General features: G+C 41.1%; 1 protein-coding gene across 1 annotated transcript in view; it reads right to left on the bottom strand.

Moving 5' to 3' along the window:
- Positions 1 to 9,495: 9,495 nt before the first annotated feature.
- EFNB1 (ephrin B1) overlaps positions 9,496 to 27,910 on the bottom strand; it is a 763,535-nt gene continuing 745,120 nt past the window's right edge. The window contains exon 5 of the mRNA XM_044057094.1: positions 9,496 to 19,964. Coding sequence (XP_043913029.1) covers positions 19,585 to 19,964 — 380 coding nt within the window. The 3' untranslated portion in view covers positions 9,496 to 19,584. The remainder of the gene's footprint in view (positions 19,965 to 27,910) is intronic.

The following is a 27,910-nucleotide window of genomic DNA, read 5'->3' as shown; positions in this document are numbered from 1 at the left end:
TGGTGAGTCCAAAGGGCAGTGCTCTGAATTGGTAGTGATTATCTCCAAGCTGAAACTGTAGGTGTCTCCTGGAGTACCTGTCCTATTTTGATATGTTAGTACACATCTTGGAGATCTGTAGAGCATATCCAATCATCCTGGTGCAGAAGAGGCAAAATTGCCTGAACTATAACCATTTGGAACTTTGCCTTCTTTACCTTCTGATTCAGATTGCTTAGATCCAGAATTGGTATTGGGTCCCCTCTTTTCTTTGGCACTAAAAAGAAGCGGGAGTAAGTTCAGAATGTTATTTGTTCAGTTGGGACCTCCTGGATGACTCTTATGTAGCAGTTTTTGAACCTCTTGAACTGTGTACTCCCTTCTAACTGGGTGGAATGTCAGGACGCTTCTTCCTTGTAACAGGATGTGAAGGGTAAAAGGGAATGTAATAACAACTGGATATTATGCTTATCACCCATGCTTTGTTTGGAAGATTTGTCTGGGAGCCCAGGTGCAGAGAAAAATGACCCTAACTGCCTCCAGGAATGAACAGTTGGGCAGTACTTCAGGACCACTGATAAGACCTATCCGAGAAGGAATCTCCAAAGCACTGGTTCTGCGGATGCCTCTGCCTCTGGGGCAGGAGCTGCCATTGAAACCTTCTCCTCTGCCTCTGGAAGAAGTGTCCCCATGCAGGTCTTGAAAAGTTCCTTGAGATTTCTGGAACCATATTTTCTTCTCACCTTACTGGTTTCTAAAGAATTTTAATTGAGGGGTAGAAAACTTGATTCCCAAGGCAAACACAGTCTCTCCTTCCTGCTCTCTGTGGGTAAGCGTATCTTTCACAGATGGCCCGAACAAAGAGGAGCCATCCAATAAGGCGTAACAAAGGACACCTTGAAGGGTTCCACAAAGTCACATAGCCTCATACAGGCATGTCTCCTAATGGCTATAACTGAACCAGCTGCTCCTGAGGTACACTCCACTGTATGGGAGATCAACCTCATTGATGAATTAGCAACAGACGAAAGAGTAGCCAGTTGAGGAGAGACCTTCTTCAGGTCCTCCACAGACATGGTATCAGCGAGAGAGAGAGATTGAAATCTCATTGATCAAAACTCTCTACAAGCATGTAAAATGTGCCAGGTAATTCAACGACCTCAGTGTGAAAGTGGCTGAGGCGTAAAAGCATTTTCCAAATCTGTCCATCGCTCTGGACTCCCTGGTCGGTGGATGGATAGAGGAGCTCTGCTCCCCTAGCTCCTTCTTAGTGGCCTCCACCACAACCATGGCATCAGCTGGGATTCCCTTGCTCCAGTGAAGTCTGTCTGTACTAGGGGACCAAAACTTATCCGGGCGCATGAGGACTGATTCGATACTGTCCGGTTCCTTCCAGGCCTGGCAGGAAACCAGGTCAATAAGTTCATCTGCCTGACAGGGTCAACCAAGACATAGATGAGCCAGTCCCAAAAGTCTCCATGAATACTGATTCCTCAGAAGAAGGAATTTGGCAGGACAAGCCCCCTTTCTGTCTGAGGATTTTCAAGATGTCTCTGAAGGAAACATTGTCAGAACGTGTGGAGGCTTCCCCTGAGCTAGCTGACCTGTAAGAGCAGACATGATGGGCTCTGAGCTCGGACTCAGTGAGGGGTGTGCTGATCCCACTTAAACCTGGAGCAGTAACTAAGGAGCCTCAGTCCTCACCACTGTCTCCAGTAAGGGAGCATCATTGAAGGAATGGATAGAATACACAGTTTCACCTAAGGGTACACTGGGAACAGACTCCAAACCTGGAACTGAACTATTTGCTTCACTCCAGATCCCCAACTGAGTCTTCACATTACCCACTGCAGAGCACTGTGTCCCAGTTCTAGGTATTTGATACACTTGCTCTTAAATATTTGATAATCACACATACACTCTTAGGAAAGACTGGCATAGTTTTACCTGCAATGTCCTCTTTCCCACATTACACAGTAATGCTACCACCAGTCAAAATACTATGATACCCTTCAAAAGGAGTGTTCAATTAAATAAATAAAATAAAAAGTAAAATAAATCTTGATATGTAAATAGGATGTAGTCCAAGCAGTAAGGCATTTCGGAGTGGCCCTGGTGTTATCACAATAAGCATAAACACTCTCAGGTTACTAAAAGTACTTTCTAAATAACCAGCCATAATAGAAGGTAGTAAACTATTTAATAAATAAAAATGATTTAAAACATATATGCACTGAATAACTGATTTCATTAAACCACAGTGTTTCACAAACATAAATTACAAAAATAACTCCGCAGGATAGGTTTCACACTGATTGAAGAAAAACTCTTAACTGTAGATCCCTAACTGTCTAAAGATTAACTGTCCCTGTCTAATATAACTAACTCAGCAAGGCAAGATGATACTCTTACTTCTGCAAGGCAAAATAAAAAATATATGTCTACTCTTTAGGCTGTTGTCTGGTCCTCAGCGACTGGAACAGCAAATCTTACTATTTCTGCTGAACAAATTTTGAAAACTCTGAATGATAACTACTAATCTGGACACAACCACTACAACTGAACTCAACTGAACAACTGCTGAAACTGAACAACACTCAACATTGAACACAACTGACTCAGAACCTGGTTTTTCTAGCACAGTCTTTTAAAAGTCACAGAAAGCTCTTATGAAAATTCTACTCCCTTATTTCAGACTTTTGAAAAGTAAACAAAAACAGCTGCTGTGGAGACTACATTCCTTTTAGGTCTGGCACACAATGACATCACTCCAGGTCAGCTGACTTGCACAACCAGCATTCAGAATTCTTTTTAAAAGATATGTACGTTTGGTCAGCCAGAAGACACTGTTTGATTCTAACATTTTACATAAAACAAAGAAACAATCAGAAAACATAAAATTATTTACAAAATTGTAGCTAGTCATGCTGGCATTTATAATGCAGGGTAATCTATAATTATTTTCAAGTATTTACAAAACTGCAGCTAGACATGCTGGCACAGATAACAATATCTGATATCCTCACAAGAGGTAAGACCTGAGAATAGAGTGGACGGTTCTCTTTGCAGAGAGAAAACCCTTTCTACAATCAAGAAAGCTGATGGACCCAGGGAAACCTCTCCATCCTTCGTTGGAGCCAAAGCAGCCAAAGAAAGGAGGTCAGGGCTGACCCCCTATCCATGCTGACAGGAGAGAATCAGACCCAAGCTGTCCAGGGCCGAGGCATGCAGGGGAAGGGACAGATCCAAAAAAGGAGGAACTGAACCAGTGCACCCTCCTGGACCCAGCACCGACCTCTCTGATCCAAAACTCACTCTGACCCGAAGGCATTGGTACAGGACTGGTAAGGGATATTGTCAGAGTCGAGGAAGAGAGCTTCCTCAGATCCAAAGCTGAACCTCTTTGGGATCTTGGGACCCCAAATCTGGGGGTTGGATAGAAAGAGACAGAACTTGTTGGGCAGAAGTGCTCATGGATCCAGTAGGGGATGGAGCTGGCATGAACCCCATCTGAATCTGAGCCCTAAGGAATATCCACATTATCCTGTCCATGTCTGCTTCTGTCAAATTCCTAGAGCAACTAGATGATGTAAATCATGGATGCTGCCCTAGAGAGATTTGTCAGCATTTGGAACAACTGGGAGGGCAGAATTGGAGACACTGACTTCAACATAAGTTCTGGTGTACAGCCTCTACACATCATATCCAAGGACCTAGGATCCCAGAAAGAAGTGGATGGAAGGGGAGAACTGGTAGTCAAGGTCAAGCCCATCAGATCTAAGGATAGTTGAGGATACAAGGGTGGCCTGATAAGCCTGGTATCTGAGGTGGTTGGATCCAAGACATTCCTCTACTTCTCAGCCAGCTCAGAGGAGGTTTATTTTTATTTCTTTATTTAACATTTGTTAACTGGGAAAGTCTGACCTGGAACATAGCCAATTTTCAGTGGAGGCCTGGGGAAATACACTCCAGATGCATCTCTTTGTAACATGGGAGGAAACCAGAGCACATAGAGGAAACCCACACGAACGCAGGGAGGACATGCAGACTCCGCACAAAAGGCACCCCAGCTGAGAATCAAACCGGAGAAAGTACAGTTTTGTACCTACCATAAATGTAGATGTCCGATAGATATGCAACTGCAGTCATAACATGTGGGTTGTCCTGCCTCAGGCAGCCCTCGGTCAGCCGGATTCCAAAGTCTGGGTCCGACGTCGGCTGATGTCGCATTTCTCTCTGACGTCAGAGCGGCTGGAGTACATAAGCATCAGCCGACGCCATCTTCTTCAGTGTTTCTTGCCCCAGATGCCAGGTGCCCTCCAAGGAAGGCTGTAATCAAATTGGAAGACAAAAACAGGTTTCCAGACAATAAATAAGCAATAAACAGATACACCATAACAGATATCCCCAGCTAAGGATAACAGGGAGAGGAGTGGACCCAAGGCATAGAGGGGAAGGAGGGAGGGAAAGCCCGACTGCAGTTGCATATCTATCGGACATCTACATTTATGGTAGGTACAAAACTGTACTATGTCCTTCAAGAATGCAACTGCAGTCATAACATATGGGTTGAATACCATAGCTTAGCTGGGGGAGGTGGAATGCTCTAAGAAAAGGATGGTGTAGCTATCAATCCCTGCAGGACTGCCGAAGCAAAGCCTGCTCTGGATCTGGAATATAAAGGGAGGTTGTAGTGTTTGGAGAATGTATGCACGGAACTCCATGTAGCAGCTTCTAGAATGTCTTTTGTAGGCACCCCTCTTAAAAAGGCTGTAGAGGTGGCTGTAGCTCTGGTGGAGTGTGGTCTGACATTGGCTGGTACACTCTTTCCATGGAAGGAATAACAGAATCTGATGCAATGTCCAATCCATTTTGAAATAGTCTGTTTGGAAATTGCTTTCCCTTGTACTCCAGGGGCGTAAGCTACAAAAAGCTGATCAGACTTCCTACTGGTCTTGGTTCTGTCCAGGTAGTAGCGAAGTTGTCTGTGAATGTCCAAGGTATGCAACAGTCTTTCCCCTTTGTTCTCAGGATTGGGAAAGAAGGTAGGCAGGTGAATTGCTTGATTTAAAGAAACCCTAGATACCACTTTTGGCAGAAAGGTAGGGTTGGTTCGTAAGGAGACCCTGTCTCTGTGAAAGGTTATGAACGGTGATATTGCCATTAGGGCGTGTAATTCCGAAAACCCTTCTTGCTGAGGTAATTGCCAACAGGAAAGCTGTCTTCCATGAGAGAAATTGTAAGTCCACAGAAGCTGCTGGCTCAAAGGGGAGTAGAGTCAGTTTTTCTAGGACAAAGTTGAGGTCCCAAGCTGGTACTGGAGCCTTTCTTGGTGGCTTTATATTCTTGATTCCCCTAAGGAATTGCCTTAACAAAGGATGTGAAAACACAGGTGGATCAGTGTTGTATCTAGCTGAGATAGCTGAAGCATGTATTTTTATGGAAGAATATGAGAGTCCATTCTGTAGCATATCTGCCAAATATTCCAGAATGAGTGGGATGTTCAGTAATGATGCATCATGACCCTTGCTGGTATTCCAAATGCCGAATCTCTTCCATTTTGTTGAGTAAACCTTTCTGGTGGATGGTCTTCGGGCTTCTGTTAGTATCCGCTGAACTTCCTTGGAGAGAGATAGATTGAGGTAGGTGTTTAATGTGGACAAATCCAATATTGGTCTCCATTGAGTTTCTTTTCTTGGAACAAGGAACAGTCTTGAATAAAACCCCTGGCCTTGTTCTTGTTGTGGAACTTTTTCTATTGCTTTGATGTGAGCAAGCAGAGAAATTTGCTTGATAGCCTCTGCTCTCTGGTTTTGTGGTAGGTTTGGCATGCCTTGTTTTCTTGGCAAGGTATGAAAGTGGAACCTGTAACCTTGGTCTATAATGTCCAAAATCCATTTGTCCTTTGTCAGTCTGTGCCAATTGTCTGAAAACAGAGATAATTTTCCGCCCAAAGGAGCTTCTGTTTGCTCCTTGGTCAGCGGAAGTAGAGGAAAGTCATTGAGATTGTCCCTGTGGGGCAGGAGAAACCCCTGTGTCACTTCTTTGGTTTGCTGGTTGCCATTGTCGTCCCCTGTAGGAACCTCTGTATTGTCCTCTTCCTCGGCCACGCCTGCTTTTGCCCCTTTGAAATCTTTCAGGTTTAGGAAAAGACCAGTTTTTAGAAGGACAATTCCTGCTGAATCTGGGTGGCTGAACCTGGAGGAAATCTTTGACTGTCTGAACTGACTTGGCTTTTTCCTCAATGGACTTTAACACATCTTTAGCATTAGCACCAAAAAGCTTGTTCTTTTCCAAGGGTGCATCAAGAAGTTTTGCCTTAACATGATCTGGTAGAGGTTGTTCTTTTAACCATGCATGCCTACGAATGACCACCCGTCATAGCTGCCCTACATGAAGCTTCCAATGCATCATATCCACACTGTAGAAAGTGATTGCTAACTTGCTGAGAATTATGTACAGCCTCCTGCAAAGACTTCCTATCTAAAGGTTCAGGAGAGGCCAATGTTTTCTGTAAATCATCTAACAGGTAATCCTGATATTGAAACATATGAAAGAGACAATTGAGAGCTCTCATAGATAAAGTAGTGGAGGTGTAAACCTTCTTTCCCCATCTCTCTAATGACCTAGCTTCCCTGTTGGAAGGCAAACGATTTTTGGAGGTGGTAGCTGAAACCCCTTTCGGTCCCTGTGAAATTGTTTCTAAATCAACAGCATGGGCTCTAAAGAAATGAGAATGTGTTTCTGGGACCCTATAGTATCTATCAGGCTTGGCAGGAGCAGGAGGAAGAGTATCGGGTAACACTGGAGTCAGAGTATAGATCATCCAAAACATCAAGCACAGGAGGAATAGCTAAGGGCCTGTGTTGTGGCTTTTTAAGGAAGGTTCGAAGGCGCTTTCTGGAATCAGAATATTCCTGGCCTTGCCACTTGAAATGTTCCCTCATGGAATGCAGAACTTCCCCAAAAGAAATATCCTCAGGAGGGGAGGCCGAGGGGATGGAGTCCTCTGCATCTGAGTCCTCATAGGTCTAGAAGGGCTCTTCCTGGCTATCGGAGTGAACAGAGTCCTCAGAATCTTCATCCGAAGGGAGAGGGTCAGAGGGTTCAACCCTGGGCCTCTTATCAGGAGGAGGCTGGGATCCTCTCTCAGGATGGGCCTGTGAACCTCTGATCATGGAAATTAAGTCTGCGGCCATAGTTATGATTTGGGTTTCAGGAGTAGGCTGAGGTAAGGCTTTAGCAGTAAAGTGCTTGGTCTTGCTGGCTGCCTTAGCACGTGTGTAGGCCTTGATAGACATGGACATGGGAGGCCTAGCAGCTCCACGTGCAGGAGTGACCTTATCCACAGCAATGGTCTCGGGCATTTCCTCGGTTTCAGTATCCGGAGGAAAATCAATAACTGGCGTCGGTGTGGTCTCCGGTATCGGAGGTATCGGTAATGCGGTGTCTTCAGTTCGGAGTGGTGAAATAACCGCCTCAGAGGGAACCAGGGCACTCGCGGTAGGTTTTGGCGTGGTGTCGGAGGAAGACGCGGGCCGAGGATGTCGGTCCCGGTCTTTTCGTTTCTTAGGAGTCTGCGATGTCGATAGTTCCGACGGCATTGTATAATCGAATTTTTTGCCAAAAAAGTCTTCAGCGAACTCCGCCCGGCACCTTAGAGTGCGCTTGTTGAAGCGAGCACAGGCGGCACAGGCCGAGACGTCGTGGTCTGGGCCAAGGCAAGGAAGGCAGTAAGAGTGGAAATCCTTATGAGATATTTGTTTACCACAAGACAAAGAATTATTTACTTTATCAGTAATTTCTGACATCGGCTGAGGCAAGAAAAGGTCCCCAACGGGGTACTTAGCTTTTTGATGACTTCGGATTCGAAGAATACAGGAGCTGACCGACCGGCACTTGCGAACTGCTTCTGCTTCGGGCACCGCGCGGCAAGAAAGACTGAAGAAGATGGCGTCGGCTGATGCTTATGTACTCCAGCCGCTCTGACGTCGGAGAGAAATGCGACATCAGCCGACGTCAGACCCAGACTTTGGAATCCGGCCGACCGAGGGCTGCCTGAGGCAGGACAACCCATATGTTATGACTGCAGCTGCATTCTTGAAGGACATCCTTTTGCTGTGAGTCGACAATGCTACCGCTGCACCACTGCACCATCCTAATAGAGTTAATGGAGATTAATGGGTTAATGGAGATTTGGGGTGGTGTCATTTCCTCGGTTCCAAAACCATCTGGGACTGCTTAGAGGGGATTTGAACCCCAGCAGGGAGTAATCCTTTCAAGATAAATTTGTTCCTATGATCCAAGAGGGCTCTCGGATTAAATGTTACACAAACAGTGCAAGGAGAGGCCAGGTGGACCACTCCTAAGCAGTATACACACTCCTTGTGGGTATCAGAATTAGGAATCGTATGCCCACCACTAATGCACTTTTTGAAACCGGTAGGTTTCTCCAGTTTCTCCAACATGAAGTCAGCAGAAGGCAGTAAACCCTAAGAGAAGGTAAAAAAGGGTTTTCAAAGAAAACAGTAAGTTTAACTGAAAAGAAAAACAGTCAAGTACCACAAATGGTATGAGCGGGAGGCATACAACAATAAAAATAGATGCCCTAATGCCTGTGATACGCGGAGGGTGGAGATAAAGTCTAAAATATGGATATGAAAGTATTGTAAGAGGTAAAATACAATAATTGCTTTACAAAATTCCAAAAAAGACACTCTTACATTGAGAGGCTGGATCTTTCCATCTTGCAGCTAAGGCAGCAAATGAGATCTGAGGAGTTGGAGATGGAATAGAGCATTATGGGTACAAGGAGGAGCCTGAGGCGTGGATGATAAACCCATTTTGTGATTAAGAATGAAAAGGACAACATCACACACACACACACACACACACACACACACACACATATATATATATATATATATATATATATATATATACACACACACATATGTATAAACACACACACCATCTCTGAAATTGCCACAACTCAAGAGAAAAGGGAATATTCCAAAAAAAGGCATCTCGGGCTTAGTATGTGTAAGTCTGTTCTTTTAACCATTCAGTCTCTGCATTTCAAGACTCTCTGTAGTGGGTCCTGACATTTCATATGGTTACCCCTTTCTACCTACTCTGTCTTCTTGCTACAGTCAAGCCTATGAAAATTTTTAGTAATGAATGCAGGCTTCCATGCAAGCTTCTCATAGCCTAAGCAGTGGCATATTCTGATGCAGGCTTTGGCTTTGGGGAATCTGAAAGCTTTTCTACTTCTGTTCCAAATCTTTCTTCTGCAATAAAATGATTATATCACTGTGGCCTGATTCTTGTACGTGACATGACAAACTTTTAGCTATTTAGCTTCAATATGATTAACATAAATACTAAAATAACAGTGCCAGTGTATGTTAGGTGTGAACCAATCACCCTCAACGCCAGTTTTACTACAGCAAAAGAAAACAGTCACAAAAATTTGCTACACGAACACATATAAAATAAACACACCAGTACTCCCAATTTTCCATAGGAAAAAGCTGTTTTTATTTAACAATATGCAATGTCAGGTTTCAAACATGGCTTCATGGAATTCAACATCCATTTGATTGATTACTTATGATATGCTACTGGGTACAAGCTGCAGTGTGAAAGGCAAACCAAAAGAAAAACTTTTTTTCTGGCACATGTGCAATTTTTCTGCTGTGTGACTACATGTAACATTTCAAAACAACACTCTGTTATCAGTCTAAAACCCAAAACATGAACATGTGAAATGTAAGTTTGTGCCAGGGGAAAGACCAACGAATGGTGTATTGCTGAAATACTCTCCCCATGCTGTTGCTCCCAATAGAACAGAAGGCTTACTAGGTATCACAAATGATAGACATGAATGAGTTGCAACATTTTATCTGAAACAAGATTTTAAGCAGAAGGAACAGAAATTTCCCGTTTCTTCTGTTGTCATGAAACAGAAAACTGTCAGACCACTTTTTCCAGACTTCAACTACTTAGTTCAGAAAGCTTTTCCAGACTCTACATAAGTTCCAGACTGTACATAAGTACAAGGTGGTATATTTACTGACCAGACCAATTCCTCATTAGTTCTATTCACTTTTTAAACCAGTTTTCATATGTTACATTATATTCACATATTTTAACACAAGTCTTATTTTTCTTTTCATATAATAGTTTGTCATCATTTTCCTTTTAACATCCTTTGGTTCTGTTTTGTTGTTGTGGAACCAGTGCACTCCAGAGTGCGCTCTCTCTATCTCTCTTTTCTGCATTTTTACTAGTGTGAGCGTGTGTGTGTGTGGGGGGGGGGGGTGTCTGCATCAACTTTAAAGGCACCTGTAATTGTTGCACATGTAATGGTATAATTTGTGATGTACTTACTCTGCATGACAGTGTTGTCAATAATGGTTGCATGAACAGTGATGTTATCAATGATGTCAGCTGCATATGAAGTAAGATGTTAAGGCAGTTGCTGTATGAATAATTCCACTGGCAGACAAATGTTAATGATCCACTTGTCATTCGTATCAAATACAGACATCTACCACCTTTGCTTTTCATGCTTTCTGCTTTAGCTCAGAAAACCTACAGGTAACTTATGGCTCTGAATGCACAGGAAGGACCGCTACTTATTAGCTTCCAAGGGCAGACTTTAGTAATTATTTGCTTAAAAAAAAAACAAAAAAAAAACAGCAAAATATGAGTCCCTTTCTCCCAAACCAAATAGTGCTCAACACTGACTTTTGTTTTGCACTATAATCCCTCCTTATTTCTGCTGAAAAAACACATTTCATGCATCTTGTTCATGTTCTACAACTGAAAATTGAGGCTCTATAAAATATTAACATCATACTTCTGCAGTGCAGAACACTTAGTGTTACACTTGCTGCATGCCTTATTCTGTGCTTACGTATGCTATCACTACCAAACCCCTTTTCCTCATTTTTGCATGAGATCAGGGTAAAAATAGGGAAAATGGAAATGATGACGGCATACACAAACACAGAATCTGTTTACATTTTAGCTAAAGAGTGGGAGATGCAGCTATGTTGTTTCTATCTCTAATCAACTCAGTATAAATCTCACTCGTTATTACTTGGTGCAAAATGTGGCGCTTGCTTCAGAAACTGGGATAGTTACTATGTTTATCAAATTTCGTCTTTGCTAACAACTGCTTATTAGTCAGTCTTCTGAATTTCAGTCCTTCACACTTGCATTTTACCAATGAGTGTTTGTGATCTATTTTTTTTAAATGACCAATCTACTAAGATCAGTTTAGAATTTAGTTTGCACTCTCTCAACTTTTATCCTAGAGTCTTATGATTACCACAATGAAAAAACTATGTCCTAACCTTTAAATAAAAACATTATGCCTGAGAGGTGCAGCTGGTTGGATGTGATGTAATAATACTACTACATAAGCAGCATCCATTCCCCCAGAAAAAAAAAATGAAAAGCTTGCAACTCCCTCAGATAAAAACTGAAAATGTGATATGGAAGATAAATGTCTATTCTCCACTATCTACTGCTGATAGGATAGCAGGCATTTCAGTACAAGAAAAGTGACCTTATGAATGAATCTAGGGAAGGGGGTTTAAGAGTTTAAATGACAGTATGCTTCAAGTTGCAATAAGCACATTACTTTTATTCACTAAGTGAGGTTCTCCACACATGACCATTTAATGGCCTATTATCTGTGCCACACGAAGGAACTAACATAATTAAAAGTAAAATCTAAAGTAAATGTTAGTGTGAACAACAGCACATGTGACTTAAACTTCAAAACTCTGTACCACTTCCACATAAAGCTACACCAGGGCAATGCCATGGTCTACTGTAGTATGAATTAAATGAGTGTTTCAGTGTTTGCAACCACTCTTGTGTGTGTTCAAACAGTCTTCATAGCATGAAATGCTAAAAAATACATGAAGTTTTACTCTCACTGCTGGCACCTGCAGTTTTAGGTGAAGCTGTTACTTGATCCGTGTGGCAGCAGGCCATAATAATAATAACAATAAGTTGACTCATTCAGCAAATTACTTTAAAGCCCAACAGGCACAAATAAAATATTTCAAACACAAGGCAAGAAAGTAATGCTAACAGTTACTTAAGGCAGCTATGGCCTCAGCGGTTATGAAATCTATGGTTTTATTAAGTAAGAACTGTGTTAAATTGACTTGTTAAATCCTATGCAGAATATGCTAATCATTTATTTGTTAATTTACCTATATGAACATATTTTGGTATTTTTACTGTCATATCTCCTTCACTTGTTTTCAGCACATCAAGTAAAGTATATTGAGTCATGCATTTTGGAGAAAACATTCAGGCTACAATATCCTCACAATACCTTTCAAAAGTTACCTACATCATTCAAGTGTCTATGCTGCTCTCCTGATTAAGGATAGATAAAAAAAAATTCCTAAGAGCTGTCAGCACCACAGTTTACAAATAAATACAGATGCACTTTGACTGTACTTAAGTGCTTTGATGTGATCCAAACCATTAAGCTGCAAAGATATTTGCCAGCAGTGTGAAAAGTAGAAACCAAGAGTGGGTTTGCTAGAAGGATGAAAAAAAAAAAACTAATGCTAGAACAATGAACAATGAATTGATGTCTTCAAAAGATCTACTGAAAAATGCAGACACTATCTAATGTATTTGGGAACTGATACATTATGTGCTTTAGGTATATTTCCTTTGGGTAGTAAATTAATCCTGAACTTTTACACAGCTGACATTGTGGGACACCACCGTGGAAATTACTACTGAAATGCTGGCTAAGAAATGACAATGAGAATTGCATACTGCTTGGCCTCATTGGGCAGAAAAGCCTGTTCAGCAAAAAACATTGTCATACATTACTGAAAGCACTATATACATGACTGCATAGAGAGAGAAGTTAAGTTATGTTGTAGTCTGACATTCCCACTGGCAATCTACATGAAATGCAATGACAAAACTTAACAACCATTCCAGCTTGAGCCATATTTTTCATTTATGTTTTACTAAGAAAAACGATCAGAAAATATTTCCAAACTTTTTTCTGTCATTTCTTTCTTATTTTTTTCTTTTTTATATAAAACATCAAGATTTTGTCAAAAAGACTAATATTTACAAAAAATATCAAATATCAAATCAAGTAACATTCTATTTGGATATTTCTTATAAATGGTGCAAGAAGGGTACTAATAAATTTAATCTTATATTTTTCATCTTTTGTTCACATATTTACATTAGTTTACGTCTGCTCTATAGCAAAATCAGTTTACAGCACAGGATTAAAAAAATCAAACATTTTATTCATTAAAACAATCATACACTAATATGATAAATCAGTGGTGCAAGCAAGTGTTATTTGAAAAGATAAAACCAAATGTTTTAACTAAGAAATTGGAAAAGTCAAGTGGAATATTATTAAGGCTTTGAAAATGCTAGCCTTGTCCAACCATACAGTCGCCTAACTGAAGCTATACATTATTAGCCAAGCACTAAATTTCAGCAACTAGTTACAAGCTAATAAAATACATGTGACAGTTATACAACTGAATAAAATGCATAGTTTGTCAGTGTACTTAATCCATAGTGTGTGTGTGTCTCTGTGGGTCTGTACTAGGGTACAAAGGCACATGCACTAAAGCCTAGTTTCCCTTTTTTCTCTTCAGTTCGAAGTTTTCCTCTACCACACATGGTGACATACCAAGGCCGTCTACTTCAGATTTGAAAACATGAAATTAAGTTATCTTGTTAAAATGTTTCCTGCATCCATCACATGCAGCCATTTCCTGATAAGCTGGCTTCTATGGTCAACCAAACAATCTTCTGCCATTCTTTTAGTTATGTACTTTTTACGTTATATCATACCTGCAAAATCATTTTAGCATATTAGTTTTCTCAAAATCCCTTCATTTCACATTGAACAGACACGGGGAGCTATTATGAAATCAAAGGAACCTTATGATTTTGTCACCTGACACATGGACTTACTGACAGAAGTACAAACCTGAGAAAGACAAGTCAAGGTGTTATCAAAACCCGGTCTACGTTGCTTTGTTTGGGTAAGGTGCCTAACATCTGTAACTGCATTTGACTGAAGTTCTCCACATATCGTACTTTACTCATGCTATAGGAAAGGAACTACCTTAATAAAGAATAAAATGAAAATAAAAATCCAAAGTAAACATCAGTGCAAACAACACTGCAGATGGCAAACCACAAAATGTACTTGAAATAATGTTCTTTTTGCAGAAAAAGGTTTGCTATGGAACTTAGAGCAGTCTGGCTGAATAATTTTGGTCAAATTTGATTTGTATGCATGTCAAATATGAAAGAAATATACAATGTGGCTACTGTAGTATTTATGCAAGCCCATAACTTGAGGGGTAGCATTAGAATACAGGATGAGTTTAAGACTGTTTTTATTTTGTTTTTCCCATTACAATTAAGGTTAGGTTTAAGTTTACCATTGGGGTTTACATTACGTTTATGGCTTGAATTGGAGTTACAAGGTGTTTGGGGGGCATTGTCTTCTGTGTATAGAATGCTTGTGGGTTTGCCTCTTAAGAAATACTGTTGAAAATTCAGTATACTGTTATATTTCATGCATTTTAATGACAGTGTCTGTCAGTGAAATGGTCTTTAGATCTTTTTTTTTAATTTTGCATTATTTGAACTAGATGATGTTGCATTTAATGATTTTGTTTTAAAAAATGTCCCAGATCTATATTTATATGTCCCAGATCTAGTGCTAACATTGTGGGTTTTTTTTGTAAGACTACAGCTAAGGCAGCTTTCTGTATAAATGACTTACACACAATCATTTGAAATTTGTGTTCAGAGGCACAACTGATTGAGAAATTATGTTATCTTAATATGAACTGTAAAGATGGAAATAAGTGCTTCTGTCAGGACCTGGGTGGGATGGGGGGGCAGCTTCCAACTCACCCACATCAGTGGAGAATGGAGAATCTTCCCAGTAAAGGCCATATTGCCCATGAAATGAGCTATGGAAAAAAGTAAATTCAGTCATTTATGTTCCAGCAGTTAAAACCCAGTAAACTGGTTGTGTACCATGTAAGGAAGTTATTAAGAGATGGACAGGTAGAGCTGCATCCCTCTATATGGAACAAAGTGACAAAACTGATAAGAACTCTTGTTTTCTTCTCTGGTGAGAAGAAAACAAGAAATACTGTGTGTGTGTGTGTGTGTGTGTGTGTGTGTGTGTGTGTGTGTGTGTATCAATATAAACCTGAGATGTGGGATGACCTGCTTCTTGTTTGTAGGCACATAAATCATAATTTTGCTCACTTCCAGGGTTCACAGCCTAGTCTTTACTAATCTTTACTAGTCTTTTCTCTTTACTAAGCAACAATTCTGACAAGGATCTGAACAGAACTTACTTCTGCCATTTTAAACTAGCAAGTGCTTTAGCACTCGGTGGAGAGCAGAGATATTGCATAAGCAAGCAGCACTTCAAAAAGAACGAAGTAAGTACTGTGTGGCAGCATGGGCTCCTCACAAGACTGTACAGAATGATCCAGCAGGGAACTTGGAAGAAAACATGAAGCAATAAACAAAACCAGAGAGCTGTTTTACACATGCATTATGCTACTTCTTGGTTCAGAAATAATGCCGTTTTTAGCACTGACTCTACATGTTATCATTTGGTGTGCACTGTTACCTTGTTAATGCTGGGTTTAACCCTTTTCTGTAAGCTATAAATGTCACATTTTTATGTTTAATGATAAATGTCTAATGGGAACAGCATCAAAAATTTCTAGGACACATATAAGTTATCCATTTGGCTAGCTCTGCTTGATTAAACTCTTGAAACAGCAACAAATGCATCAGCAGTGACAATGTCTGAAAAAATGTGCAGTCCTACAATGAAATGAGACACTTACAGTAGGATGTCCCCTGGTCAGTACCCCTCATGACTACTTATAAGCAAAAACTTGGCATAATGATATTTTAAAAGGTAAGAGCATCGTTTCACAAGTAAAAAAATTCTGATCCCCTAAACCACATTCTAGCCTTAGTTCTGTAAAGAAAAAAAACTCTTTTTAGCAAAATACTAACAAATGTGAAAAGGTATAATAATGTAGATAATTACTTAAGATTCTATTGCTCCAGTTGTGCTTTCTGGTTTGAAGTCAATTTTTGTTTCAACTTGGGAGAATTTCTCCAGTAATACCCCCCCCCCCCTTTGTTTGTTTATTTATTTACTTTTGCACAACTTCAGGGCTTATGGTCTGACAGTAATGACATGGTTCAGATAATTATTCTGAATGTTATTAGTTTTTACTTTATATGAGAATGATAAGATCAAAATGATAGCTGTATTATGCCACAGTGTGTAAAAATGTTGGCTCCACTATACTTGGTACATCCTTGTAATCAAAATATTCAAAGCGACATCTATACAGGCGAAGCTGTACATGAACAGTGCAAACCTAAAAATAACAAATATTTAAGCAAAAAGGTCTTACAAAAACTAGAATGGTGCTTCTCCTTCTTTATTCCAGTTCAGGAAGTTTAATTACAATTATTCTTGAATCTAATCTTTACACATGCCTTTTTCTAATGCTGACCATTTCTAATGAGTGTTCAAATGGCTGTACTTATTAAGGCATTTTAGCTTGCCTACAAGAAAGGTCTGAATGTCACAAATTAAGTTACAACCTAACAGCCTTCCAGAACAGCTGGATTTTTTCTTTACTTCATATGCACAAACAAAAAAAATCAATTTTTAAGGTCTGCTAATCGATTCAAGGTCCGGAAATTAGAGCTTGTAATGCTTGTAAAATCATCCTTTATCAGCGCGTTAGCAGTGATGGCAGGGGTCCATTACAAGCAAAAAGACAAGTGGCATACTTACTGTAATGTGATATAAATATATAGTTATGGCTTATATTTAGAATTATTATAAAATATAAAAAGGCTTAGGAAAATACATATATATATATTTTTTCATTTTTAAATAGTTTTAGTATTATGACCCCTTAAAAGTTGCAGGGCATATCTGTATGCAATAATTTTTTTTTACATTTATTTCCTCCTCTTGAAGATTGTTTTTGTTCTATAACCTTGTAGACAAACCATGTCAATATTTTGCTTTCTTATTTTCTTAAATGTTATGCTGATTTTCTCCTAGCTTCCTTTCCACTTCCAGTGTTCTCCTCCTTTCAAAATTCCCATGCAAATCTAAGCTGAGGCAACTCAGCAACAGTCATGATCCCTGCAGTACAGTCACTGTGCAACACTGCCACATTTTCATGGTTTGGGAGGAAAAGGAAGAAATGTGAAGAGGCAGAAGCTGAATGTAGCTGTTTTTTTTTTTTTTTAATTAGATGCAAGTGATAGCTGTACCAAATGTTCTAGAAACAAATATCTTACAATACAAGAAGAGACCAATTAATTTACAACTGACCATCAAAATTAAGTTTAATGTAGCCATTTAGCCTGCAAAGCTGTATGGATCACATACGGCATTTTCTCACACAGTCTGAACTGCTTTGAAAACTTCATTGCTGACTCTGGGAGCTCTTCCATTTGCCACCCATGTATAGCCTGCTGTGAAGGGAGGAGGTACACTTGTGATGAATAGAGCCAATGTACCACACATTATCGTGCAGTCAAATGAGCCTAGCTTGTTAAGTCACTGATGATCACATTAACCAGAATAACATTACGACATATCTGTTTTAAATGTAATTCCTACTTTCTCTCATTCTTAATAAATAAGTATCATAGACGTATCAGTAGCATTCTTAAGCTGTTTTTTTAGAAAAAAAAACACATGATGGTCTAAACTCTGTTCTGATAACTACTTTCACCCTGTCTGTCTCATTGATGTATGGACTTAAAACTGTTCCCATGCCCATCTCTTCAGATAGTTCCACCCATATACCATGATCCCCCCTATTGTTTCGAACTTGTTGATTTTCTAAACTAAGCTACATAAACCAGAGCAGGCCAGCACATGCAGCATCCATTAAATTAATTACTCCATGTGTAATATTTCCATCACACAAAAACTTAAGTAAGTTTTGAGCAGCAATCATCTGCCAGAAATAACGAACATCAAGAACTACAATCAAGACTTTGAGATTTCCTTTTTTGAGCATCTGTACCACATGATGATTTGACTGAGATTCTTCTAAACCACTAAACTCCTAAACCGGTAAAGAAGCTAACATCCAGCAGATCAACAACACCAACGAACCAAGGACACAGAAGGTTAAGGTACACCAAAGACACAGACCAAAAGACTGGAAATGCTCAGATAAGAAAATTGTTTTTCCATCGCACAAAAACTTGGTTAGAACTGAATTTTGAAGAAAAAAAAAAAAAAAACCTCTGCACATTTTTATATAAAATCCCATATATCAGTAACCAGAGTAGGAAAAATGTATAATTGTATACCTAATGTGTTAGCCTCTCCTTTTAAGATGATTTTGGTACTGCAATTTGTCCCTTAGTTTGATAAGGTTCTTTCACTGTATAACCTTAATCAGTGCTGTCACGTTGTGTTACAGTTCATAAATAAACAAATGTGTTCCGAGTAAGAATACAGAGACCATGTGCAAATCTCAGTTTTCACTGTTTCCTTCTTTACTGGGTTCCTTCTTAGAAATACATATCATGTGACTGCAGCATACAGGTGACTGTGTTTTATGGGTTTCCTACTTTAACATTTCATTCTTTTTTGGACAATGTGGAGTCACAGCTGCTGTCTACTACAGAAAAGGAGTTAGGTGCACTTAGTGAATTCCCACCCTGCAAACATGTATGTACACTTACTAAGTACATGCTCATACATTTGCTTCCACTGGTCTTGAGCATTCTTCCTTAATAAACTAGAACCTGTCTGCAGGTGTGAGAGGACCTGCAAAAGTGTTTCCTAACCCAAGCTTTTCTTTGTGTGCATGGGATACAGGGAAAGTGGTATGCTTTGAGCAGAATGACATAGACTATTGCACTGGCATGTTAATGTTACAGCTATGAACAGATTTCAGGTTATAGACTAGGACAACATAGCCAGAAAACTGTGGAAAGCTAATATTAAAAAAGTACTCATTGCAGAGAAAAAAATGTTACTAAGGCGGTACAGGACAGTGAACCTTCACTTGTTAATCTTGTGTGTCCATTGCAAAATGCCTACAGTAGTACCCACAGACTTGTTCTTCTTTTGGGTACAATCTAAAATAAAATGAAGCCAAAGTTAATGTGCAGTAGCCTGCTTTTCCCATCTTCTAGTGCTCAATCACATTTCAGACAAAAGCAGTAATCAGGATTTTTAGTTCAAGGCTGTCTTCATCTGCTGTAAGTCCAAAAACAGATAAAGAAGCTAAGAGGGAAAAGGAGACAAACTCATCCTTATGTATGGCCCACTGTCAACTTAAAAACTAGAACATAAGGCAAAGTCCATCTCTGACATCCGTGTTGCAGTCTAGCCTCATTTTGTGCTTCTTCTTCACTGTAAATGATCTCCCATAACTATGCAAGGAGTTTACCATAATTGAAATGTTTGATTAAAAGCATGTAGGCTAGAGACCTATGTTTGCACTGCTGATAGTCATCCTCAAGTCCACTTCACACTTTGTAGTAGATATTGGCTGGACTCTGAGGAGGCATCTCCTGCACGATGTACACCGGGTGTCCATAGTCACCACTCACCTTCTCATAGTGAGGACAGTAGTTGTTTTCTGTAGTCCGCAAAGGGATAATGATATCACTGGGCTCTGTGCCAGCATTTCCAGTGCATTTGGGGCTAGCCAAAGTGCTCCTGGACAGAGCAGTAGCCCTTTGCTGGGTGTGTTTTCTGTGTCGCTTTCGGATCTTTATCAGAAGTACGATAAGGAAAATGATGATAAGGATGAAGATAATGCAACCTGCCCCAATTGCAGCAAACAGCGCCAACTTGGATCCAAAGATGCTATCCAATGTGTTACTCCCCTGTCCATTGTCATGACCTAAATAATAAGCAAACACAGTATTAGAAACCACAGTGAAGTGACAAGCAGTCTTCTTTACACAATGTCTCAAGCAGAACTGAGGAAGCTTACTGCTGTTGTCTCCCCCGGGTTACAATTTTATTTATTAACACTCATGCTTCAGTGACAACTGCAAAACGTTGATTTAAAAACACTTCTAAAAACTTGCAGGTTTTAAATCAATTTTTTTCCATCTGGAAACTCAGCACGAGGTTACATCCTTTTCAGAATCTTTACAGTTAATGAAACTATGATAAGTTATGAAGAAAGTACAGTTGTGTGCACTTACCATAAATGTAGATGTCTGAGTGTATTCACTGTTGCAGTCCTTATTTGTGGGATTTTCTGCTGTGGAAGCCCTTGGTGGCCTGAGTACCAGAGTAAAAATCTCTCACCTCCTAAGGCTGGTAGGTGCCCTTCCCTGATGTCAGTATTCTTTGGTATAAAGAGAGCCAGCCAACGCCATGACATCAGTTTTTTCTTGCCCCTAGAAGGTAGAAGCCCCCAGGATGAACCCAAGTAAGGGACAAAGATTGAATGCAGGGCAAACACCCAGGGGGTCATCTGGATAGTGAGGAAAACAGAATACTACTGTAGGCAAAAGGGGAAAGCAGGGAGGGAAAGAAAACTGCAACAGTGAATACACTCGAACATCTACATTTATGGTAAGTGTACACAACTGTACTATGTTCTTTGTGTTTTCCTGTTGCAGTCCTGACTTGCAGGATGATTCCCAAAGCTGAGATGAGGGTGGAAGGTAGATTAAGGATAAGACAGGATTCCCTGCAAGACGGCAGTGGCAAATCTTGCTCTAGACTTGGAGAAGGCTGATAAGTGGTAATATTTCGTAAAGGTATGCACAGATGACCAGGTAGCAGCTTCCAAAATGTCTTTGGTAGGTACTCCTTTCAGAAAGGCAGCAGAGGTAGAAGTGGCCCTAGTAGAGTGAGTCCTCACAGTTTCAGGAGGCTTTTTGGCATGACATCTGTAACAAAAGGAAATACCGTGGGAGATCCACTTGGAGATAGTCTGTTTGGAAACTGGTTTCCCTTCAGAGCCAGTGGCAAAGTACACAAAGAGCTGGTCTGAATTTCTGAAAAAATTTGTTCTGTTAAGATAGTAGTGAAGCTGCCTGTGCAAATCCAAGGAGTGAAGGATTATTTCCTCTCCAGTTCTGAGGAATGGTGAAGAAGGTGGACAAGTGTTATGTCTTGAATCAAGGATTTGTCTGTGACCACCTTGGGCATAAAAGTTGTATTAGTCCTGAGAGATATTCTGTCTGGGTGGAATATGAGAAATGGTTCCATTGTCATGAGAGCTTGCAGCTCAAAGACCCTCCTAGCTGAAGTGATAGCAGTTAAAAGGGCATTCTTCCAGGTTAAGAATTTTAAATCAGCAGAAGCTGCCGGTTCAGAGGGGGTACAGTCAATTTTTCAAGAACAAAACTGAGGTCCCATGGAGGTGTGGGTTGTCTCCTTGGAGGTCTGATGTGAACCACTCCCCTAAGGAACTGCTTCATCAAGGGGTGGGAAAAGATAGGACTAACAGTAGGGATGTGGGCTGAAATGGCAGAGGTGTAAATCTTAATGGAAGAAAAGGATAGGCCTCTATCCACCAGGTTGCCCAGGTAATCTAAAATGGCAGAGATACTGGCTGAGTTAGAATTGCGGCCTTGCTGCGGACACCAAATGGAGATTTTTTTTTCCACTTGGCTGAGTATGATTTCCTAGTACAAGGACTTCTAGCCTCTCTGAGAATGTTTTGAACTTGCCTGCTCATAGAACTACGTTGGGAAATTATTCAGGGTGAGAGTTTGAGAGTCAGTAGATTGGGATGCACAAACCTCCCCTTGTTTTGAGTCAGAAGGTCCACTCTCTGAGGTAACTGCCATGGATTTTCATTGGATAAAGTTAGTAGCAGAGGATACCAGTGCTTCCTTGTGCATCTGGGACTATCAGGATAACTCTTGGGCCCTCTTTCCTGACTTTTAGGCGGAGCCTTGGAAGACAAGGTGGGGGGGGGGGGACACACATAAAGAAACAGGTTGCTTCAAAGGAAGGAGAAAGCATCTGTTCTCAGGACTGTGGGTAGCTTGCTCCTGGAACATAAACTTTTCAGTTGAGCATTTTCTTTGGTGGTAAAGAAGTCTATATGTGGGGATCCCCATTTCTGGACTATGCTGAGAAATGTTTCCTGATTCAGACATCACTTGTGGGGATCCATCAAGTTCCTGCTGAGATGATCTGCTAGAGTGTTTTGAGTCCCTGGGATGTACTGTGCAACAGGTGCAACCCCAGAAAGTGAGCTGTCTCCCAGACCTGCATTGCTAGATGACAAACAGGGCAAGAGTGGGTGCCCCCTTGTTTGTTTATGTACCACATGACTTTGGTGTGGTCTGTTCTGACAAGCAGGATCCCTGGTTTCCACTGATCTTTGAAAGTCACTAGGCCCTTTTGTACTGCCATAAGTTCTTTCCAATTTATGTGCTTGTGTCTGAACTGATCTTCCCATCTGCCCTGGGATTATTTTTGGAAATGAGCCCCCCAGGATGTCTCTCAAGCACGTGTGGTTAAAGTTTTTCCCTGAGGGATGAACCTGAAGGGAAAACTTCTGGGCATTGGGCACATGCCTGTGTCCACCATGTAAATTCCTCCTTGAGACAAGGGATAAGCTGAATGTCTGTCTCCAGGGACTGTGAATGCTGGCACCACAGATTCTTGAAGTACCACTGGAACTTCCTCATGTGTAGCCCGGCCAGAGGAATCATGAAGATGCCATGCAGCCTAATGCTCTGAGTATTTCCCTGACTGAGTGACATTGCCTCTGCATAATGTTTTGAAAGTACTGAGTAAAAAATGAGACCATTTCTGGAGGGAGGAAGGCCTTTTGAAGGGAGGAATCTGGAAGAGGCCCCAGGAAAACTATCCTGGTGGATGAGTCTGTGTTGGATTTGTGAAGATTTATGGTGAACCCCAAGGAGGTGAGTAGGGTCTGAGTTAAGGCCAGATCCTTGAGGAGCTTTGACTGACTTGTGACTTGAATGAGGCAGGTGTCCAGATGGGGTAAATTTGGATGCCTCTTGTTCTACAGAACACCTTGTGTAGACCCTGGGTGCAGTGGACAATCCAAAGTACAGTGCAGAGAACTGGAAGTGACTGGTACCTGCTCTGAAGTGAAGAAAACTTCTGCAAGATTCCTCTATATGAATGTGCAAGTACAAATCTTTTATGTCTAAGGTGACCATCAAGGCCTGATGAACTCTCATGGGAAGACGTTTTTGCAGAGTCAACATTTTTTATTTTGGTACCAGCAAGGAATGACTGAGAGTGGACAAGTCTAGAATTGAGTGCCAAGAGTCTTCCTTCTTGGGATCCAGGAATAGCCTGGAGTAGAACCCCTTCCCTATTTGGTGATCTGGTATTGGTTCCACTGAGCCCTGTGAACACAAGTTGTGAATATGAGCAGAGCAATTTTGTGCAACATCCGGCTACCTTGAATATCTTAATGGCTCTTTGAAAGTGAGCTTGTAACCACCTGAGATAAGTTTCAGAACCCTCTTGTCTGAAGTGATGAGGGACCAGTTTTCTTTGAACAGGGACAGCGTTCCTCCTAGTCTTCCTCTTATCCTTTCTGAAAAAGGTGGGGTAACAGGTAGGGGAAAGGAAGAGTCATTGCTGCTCTCTGACAAGGCCCGGTGGAAATAGAACTCCCCTGCCTGGGAGTTCCCGAGGACCACTACCTGAGCCTTTGTGACTGCTGCCTTTAAGGCCTTTCCCTCCAAGGCTTCCTCTGACCACCTTTTGATTGAGAGGGAAAGGACCAGTGTTTAGTGGGAAAATTCCTACTAAACCTAGGAGGCTGAACCTGGAAGAAGTCCTTGACAGTTTGCATAGATTTTGCTTTATCTTCCATCTTTTTTTTTTTTAGCACAGCCTCAGCCTTTGGCTCAAAAAGGAGGTTCTTATCCAGAGGTGCATCTAGTTTGCATTGGACATGGTCTGGTAGGGTCTGTCCCCTCTTCCAAGCATGCCTTCTGATGCCAGATTCAGTTACACAAGTTTGGCTAGGGGCCTCCATAGCATCATAGCCACAGTGTAGTGAGTGTCCAGCCACCTAGGAGCTGTAATGGCAAAGGTCCAACAATTCCTTAGCATTTTTTTTTCCTTCAGGGAGGTTATCTTTCGCTTCATTTTATCTAAAATACTTTGTTGGAATTTTATCTTACGAAACTGGCAGTTAGGGGCCTTCATGGCTAGGGAAGCAGAAGTGTAGACTTTTTTGCCAAACTTATCAAGGGCCCTGTTTTCTTTGTCAGTAGGTAAAGGGTTCTTAGAAGAGATGGCTTTTTCTCCCTTGGGACCTGGAGTGACAACCTCTGAGTCAGCAGATGGGTTTTTGAAAAGGTATTTATGTGAGTCCAGCACCCAGTAAAACCTGTCTGGTCTTTGAGGGTTGGAGGTAGAGATTCTGGGTTCAGGGAGGAATCCATAAAACATCCTCTACCACCTCCAATATTGGAGGAAAAGCCAAAGGTTTGTGTTCTGGGAGGTTAAGAAACTCCCTAACCAATTGGTATTACTGTGCCTCTCATTGGAAATGTTCCCTTATGATATGGAGTGTTTCTCCAAAAGAGATATCTTCAGGAGGTGAAGCTGAAGGCAGATTCTCCTCAGAATCTGAATCTTCAAACGAAGTAAGGAAGGGTCCCTGCTCAAAGGCAAGACTCCTCCTGGTCAGAATCCTCATCTGAATCTGGAGGTTCAACGGTAGGATCCATCTTCCTTTTCCCTGAGGAAGACTCCAAATGGGGTTGCCTATCTCTGACTAAGGAAATAAGGTCCTCAGCTAACCTGACCAGGCCTTGCTGATAACCTGCTGAATGGGAACCCGTAGGCTTAGGCATAGCACCTGAGGCAGAACCCTTCTTGGAAGTAGCTTTGGTCTTGGGCCTAGGTATGTCCACCATCCTGACACCAGTCTCTTTGTGAAGCAGAACCAATGCAGGCTGACACCTTGACAGAATGTTGCTGGTACAAGATTGCTTGTCAGAAGCCGAGGTCTACTGAGCGATTCAAGACCTGATTGACAAATCAAAAGCCAAGGCCTGAGTAGAAGTTGAGGGACCTGACAGCATGTCGGTCTCCGTAAGGGTCTAAATAGAGGCCTGTAACACCACCTCAGTTGCAGAAGGGGGCTGCAAAAGTGGCTCATCTTCCTCAGCAATAATGAGCCTTGGGAGACTGGCAGATGGTGAATGTCTGTCTTCTGAGGCCCTCAGCTTGGGTCTTTTTTCCCTGCACTTCTCACACTTAGGGAGCTCAACCTTGGGACAGCCAGTGGAAGCCATTGAATGATGTGAAGAAGACTGCAGAGTAAGATGCCTAGCTAAGATTTTGGCCCTGCACCTGATAGTTCTAGAATTGAAATGGACACAAAAACGGCAACTAGGGACATCATGATCCCAACCTAGACAGGTGAAACAAGTCTCAGTGTGGGATTTGCTTACCACAGCAGAGACAGTTGTTACCCTTATCTGACATGAGTTAAACCAAGAAAAAGAGTTCCCCAACAGGGTACTTAGCTTTAGAAGATGTCTCACTGGTGTAGACCGACTGGCGCAAAGAAGCACTGCCTCAGGCTCTGACAGCAAGAAAAGACAAATGTCATGCTATCGGCTGGCCCCACGTCATACCCAAGCATACTGACATCAGGGAAGGGCATCCACCAGCCTTATCAGGAGGGAGAATTTTACTCTGGTAGTCCGGCCAGCCAAAGGCTTCCACAACAGGAAATCCCACAAGTCAGGAACTGCAACAGTGAAACATGAAAAACATCCAAAAAGTATAGTTTTGTAGGGATCATATCATAATTACAGATGTTCTGCTGTAGTTTAATGCTGTTGGCTGACAAAAAAGCAGTTACTAGAACATGGAAATCAAAACCAAAGCCAACTGTATCAGAATAATTGAATGTTGTAAATGAGATAAAGTAATTAGAGGTGAAATCTTTAGAAAACTGGAGAAGCAAACTACATATAAATAAATGAAATATATGGGAACAATACATAAAATCAATTTCAGCAGGAAGCGGAGTGAAATTTCAGGGAAGGCAGGACTTAAGCAATCTGTGTAATGCTAAAATTAATAATTTTAGAAATCATATTGCTGTAATGTATGAAGAAATCTTTGGAATCATTTCTTTTCTCTTTTATAATTGTATGTTTACTCATGCCATAATGTTATAAGCGAGGTTAATAAAGATGTTTATAAAAAAAAATGATTCCTTGTCTCCAAACTGTTCTGAATGTCTGAGTAATCTGTTGAACTCTTCTATTTTCCCTGTGCTCTCAGCCTTAGGTTTATGTGGCACAGGCCTGATCCAATACATCTGTGGTGAGAGTCAAGTTTGGGTGGTCTGTTTGAAGGACACACATTCTAGATCTTGACTTGGTCTCTTTACCATAATAAAGTTTTCATAATTCAGGGTAAAGCAGAAATTAAAGTATCAAAGGGCTGGTTTTGCTGGTCTCAAATTTCTCAGGTACCATTGTAGCTTCTTCACATGACGCTTGTTGAGAAATACAAGGATGGTTAATGCCATATGACCCAGCATACAGAAGACATGCTTGGCAGTCCACTGGGGCTTTGCTGTTGTGGTTTGGACAAGGTATGTAATGGTTCCCCACTTTTCCCCACAAACAATAAGGTCTTGGATGCATCAGATGATGATGATGATGATGATGATGATGATGAATAAGGTCTTGGGTATTCTTGCATTCAGGAAAGCCCCCATAAAGTTGACACTGTGGCTGTGGCTTAATTGATACTTATGTTGGGACTGATGTGATGACTGTCCTGGTCAGGCTGTGCAAAGCGTACTCTAAGGCCTCCACCCCCATTATCTGCATGTATTTCACTTGGAGTAATTAGTTGTGTAGATAAGAGTAAATGTGGATACCACTGGTTTTGTAATCTGCTATCACCAGGGTCAGGCATTTAAGATACAGTCTTGACACAGGAGATAAAACAAAGTAAAAAGCGGTAAACTGGAAATGGAATCCTCCTGCCACAAACTTTAGAAATTGAGCATGCTATCTGTAGTATGGAATATGCATGCTATATGTTTTAAATCATGAGTAACTGTGAATGACGTGGGGTTTAGAATGGAGAACAGTGCAGTGTCTGGAGTGCCAACATTCTGAGCTTTGGTATATTTTGGAACTTGTTTAGCTTTGGAAAGTCTGTAATTGGTTTCTGTGGCAGTTTTTCTGGGAACTAAGAAATACCTGGAAGAGAAGCCTTCATCCTCTTGTCCTAGTGAAACTATTTCTGTACTGCCTCCAAATGACATTTCTTCTGTGATGGGTTTTATAAGATGCTCAGGATCTTTTAGTACCTTTGGGACTCCTTTTTTGTGGATTTGAGAAGAAATAGAGTTAGTAGTCCCTGGAAATGACTTTTATGACCCACTCTTGTTTGAGACATGATCCCAGTTTGCCTTCTATCATGGAGCAATGGAGCAATAGAGAAGGGTCCAACATGGAATTTTTGGGGTGAGGGAGGACGATGACTGTAGTTGCAGAAGATCCTTTTGGACCCCTTACTTCCTGAAGCATTTTTACTACCATTATCTTTTTTGAAGGGCCTTACTACCCTTTGGCTATCTTCCTTTGTGTTGCCTCAAGCAGAAAGGACCTTGCTTAGAAGGGTGATTTCTGTCATATTTGGGTAGGAGATGATGGAATATGTGCCTGACAGGTTCCATTGGCTTCCTGTACCCTCCAGTTTTACAAACTGTAATCCTGAGTTCCAAAGAATAGCTGTTTATCCAGAAATGCACTGAGTAGCTATACTTTGGCATGTTCAGACAGAGAACAAGTTATCAGCCAAGAATACCTTCTAAGGACTGAACCCATATCATCAACC

Source organism: Protopterus annectens, chromosome 15.part0, assembly GCF_019279795.1.
Source record: "Protopterus annectens isolate FY-2018-M chromosome 15.part0, PAN1.0, whole genome shotgun sequence".
Classification (NCBI taxonomy): Eukaryota; Metazoa; Chordata; order Ceratodontiformes; family Protopteridae; genus Protopterus; species Protopterus annectens.
This window is presented reverse-complemented; position numbering and strand designations above follow the sequence as displayed.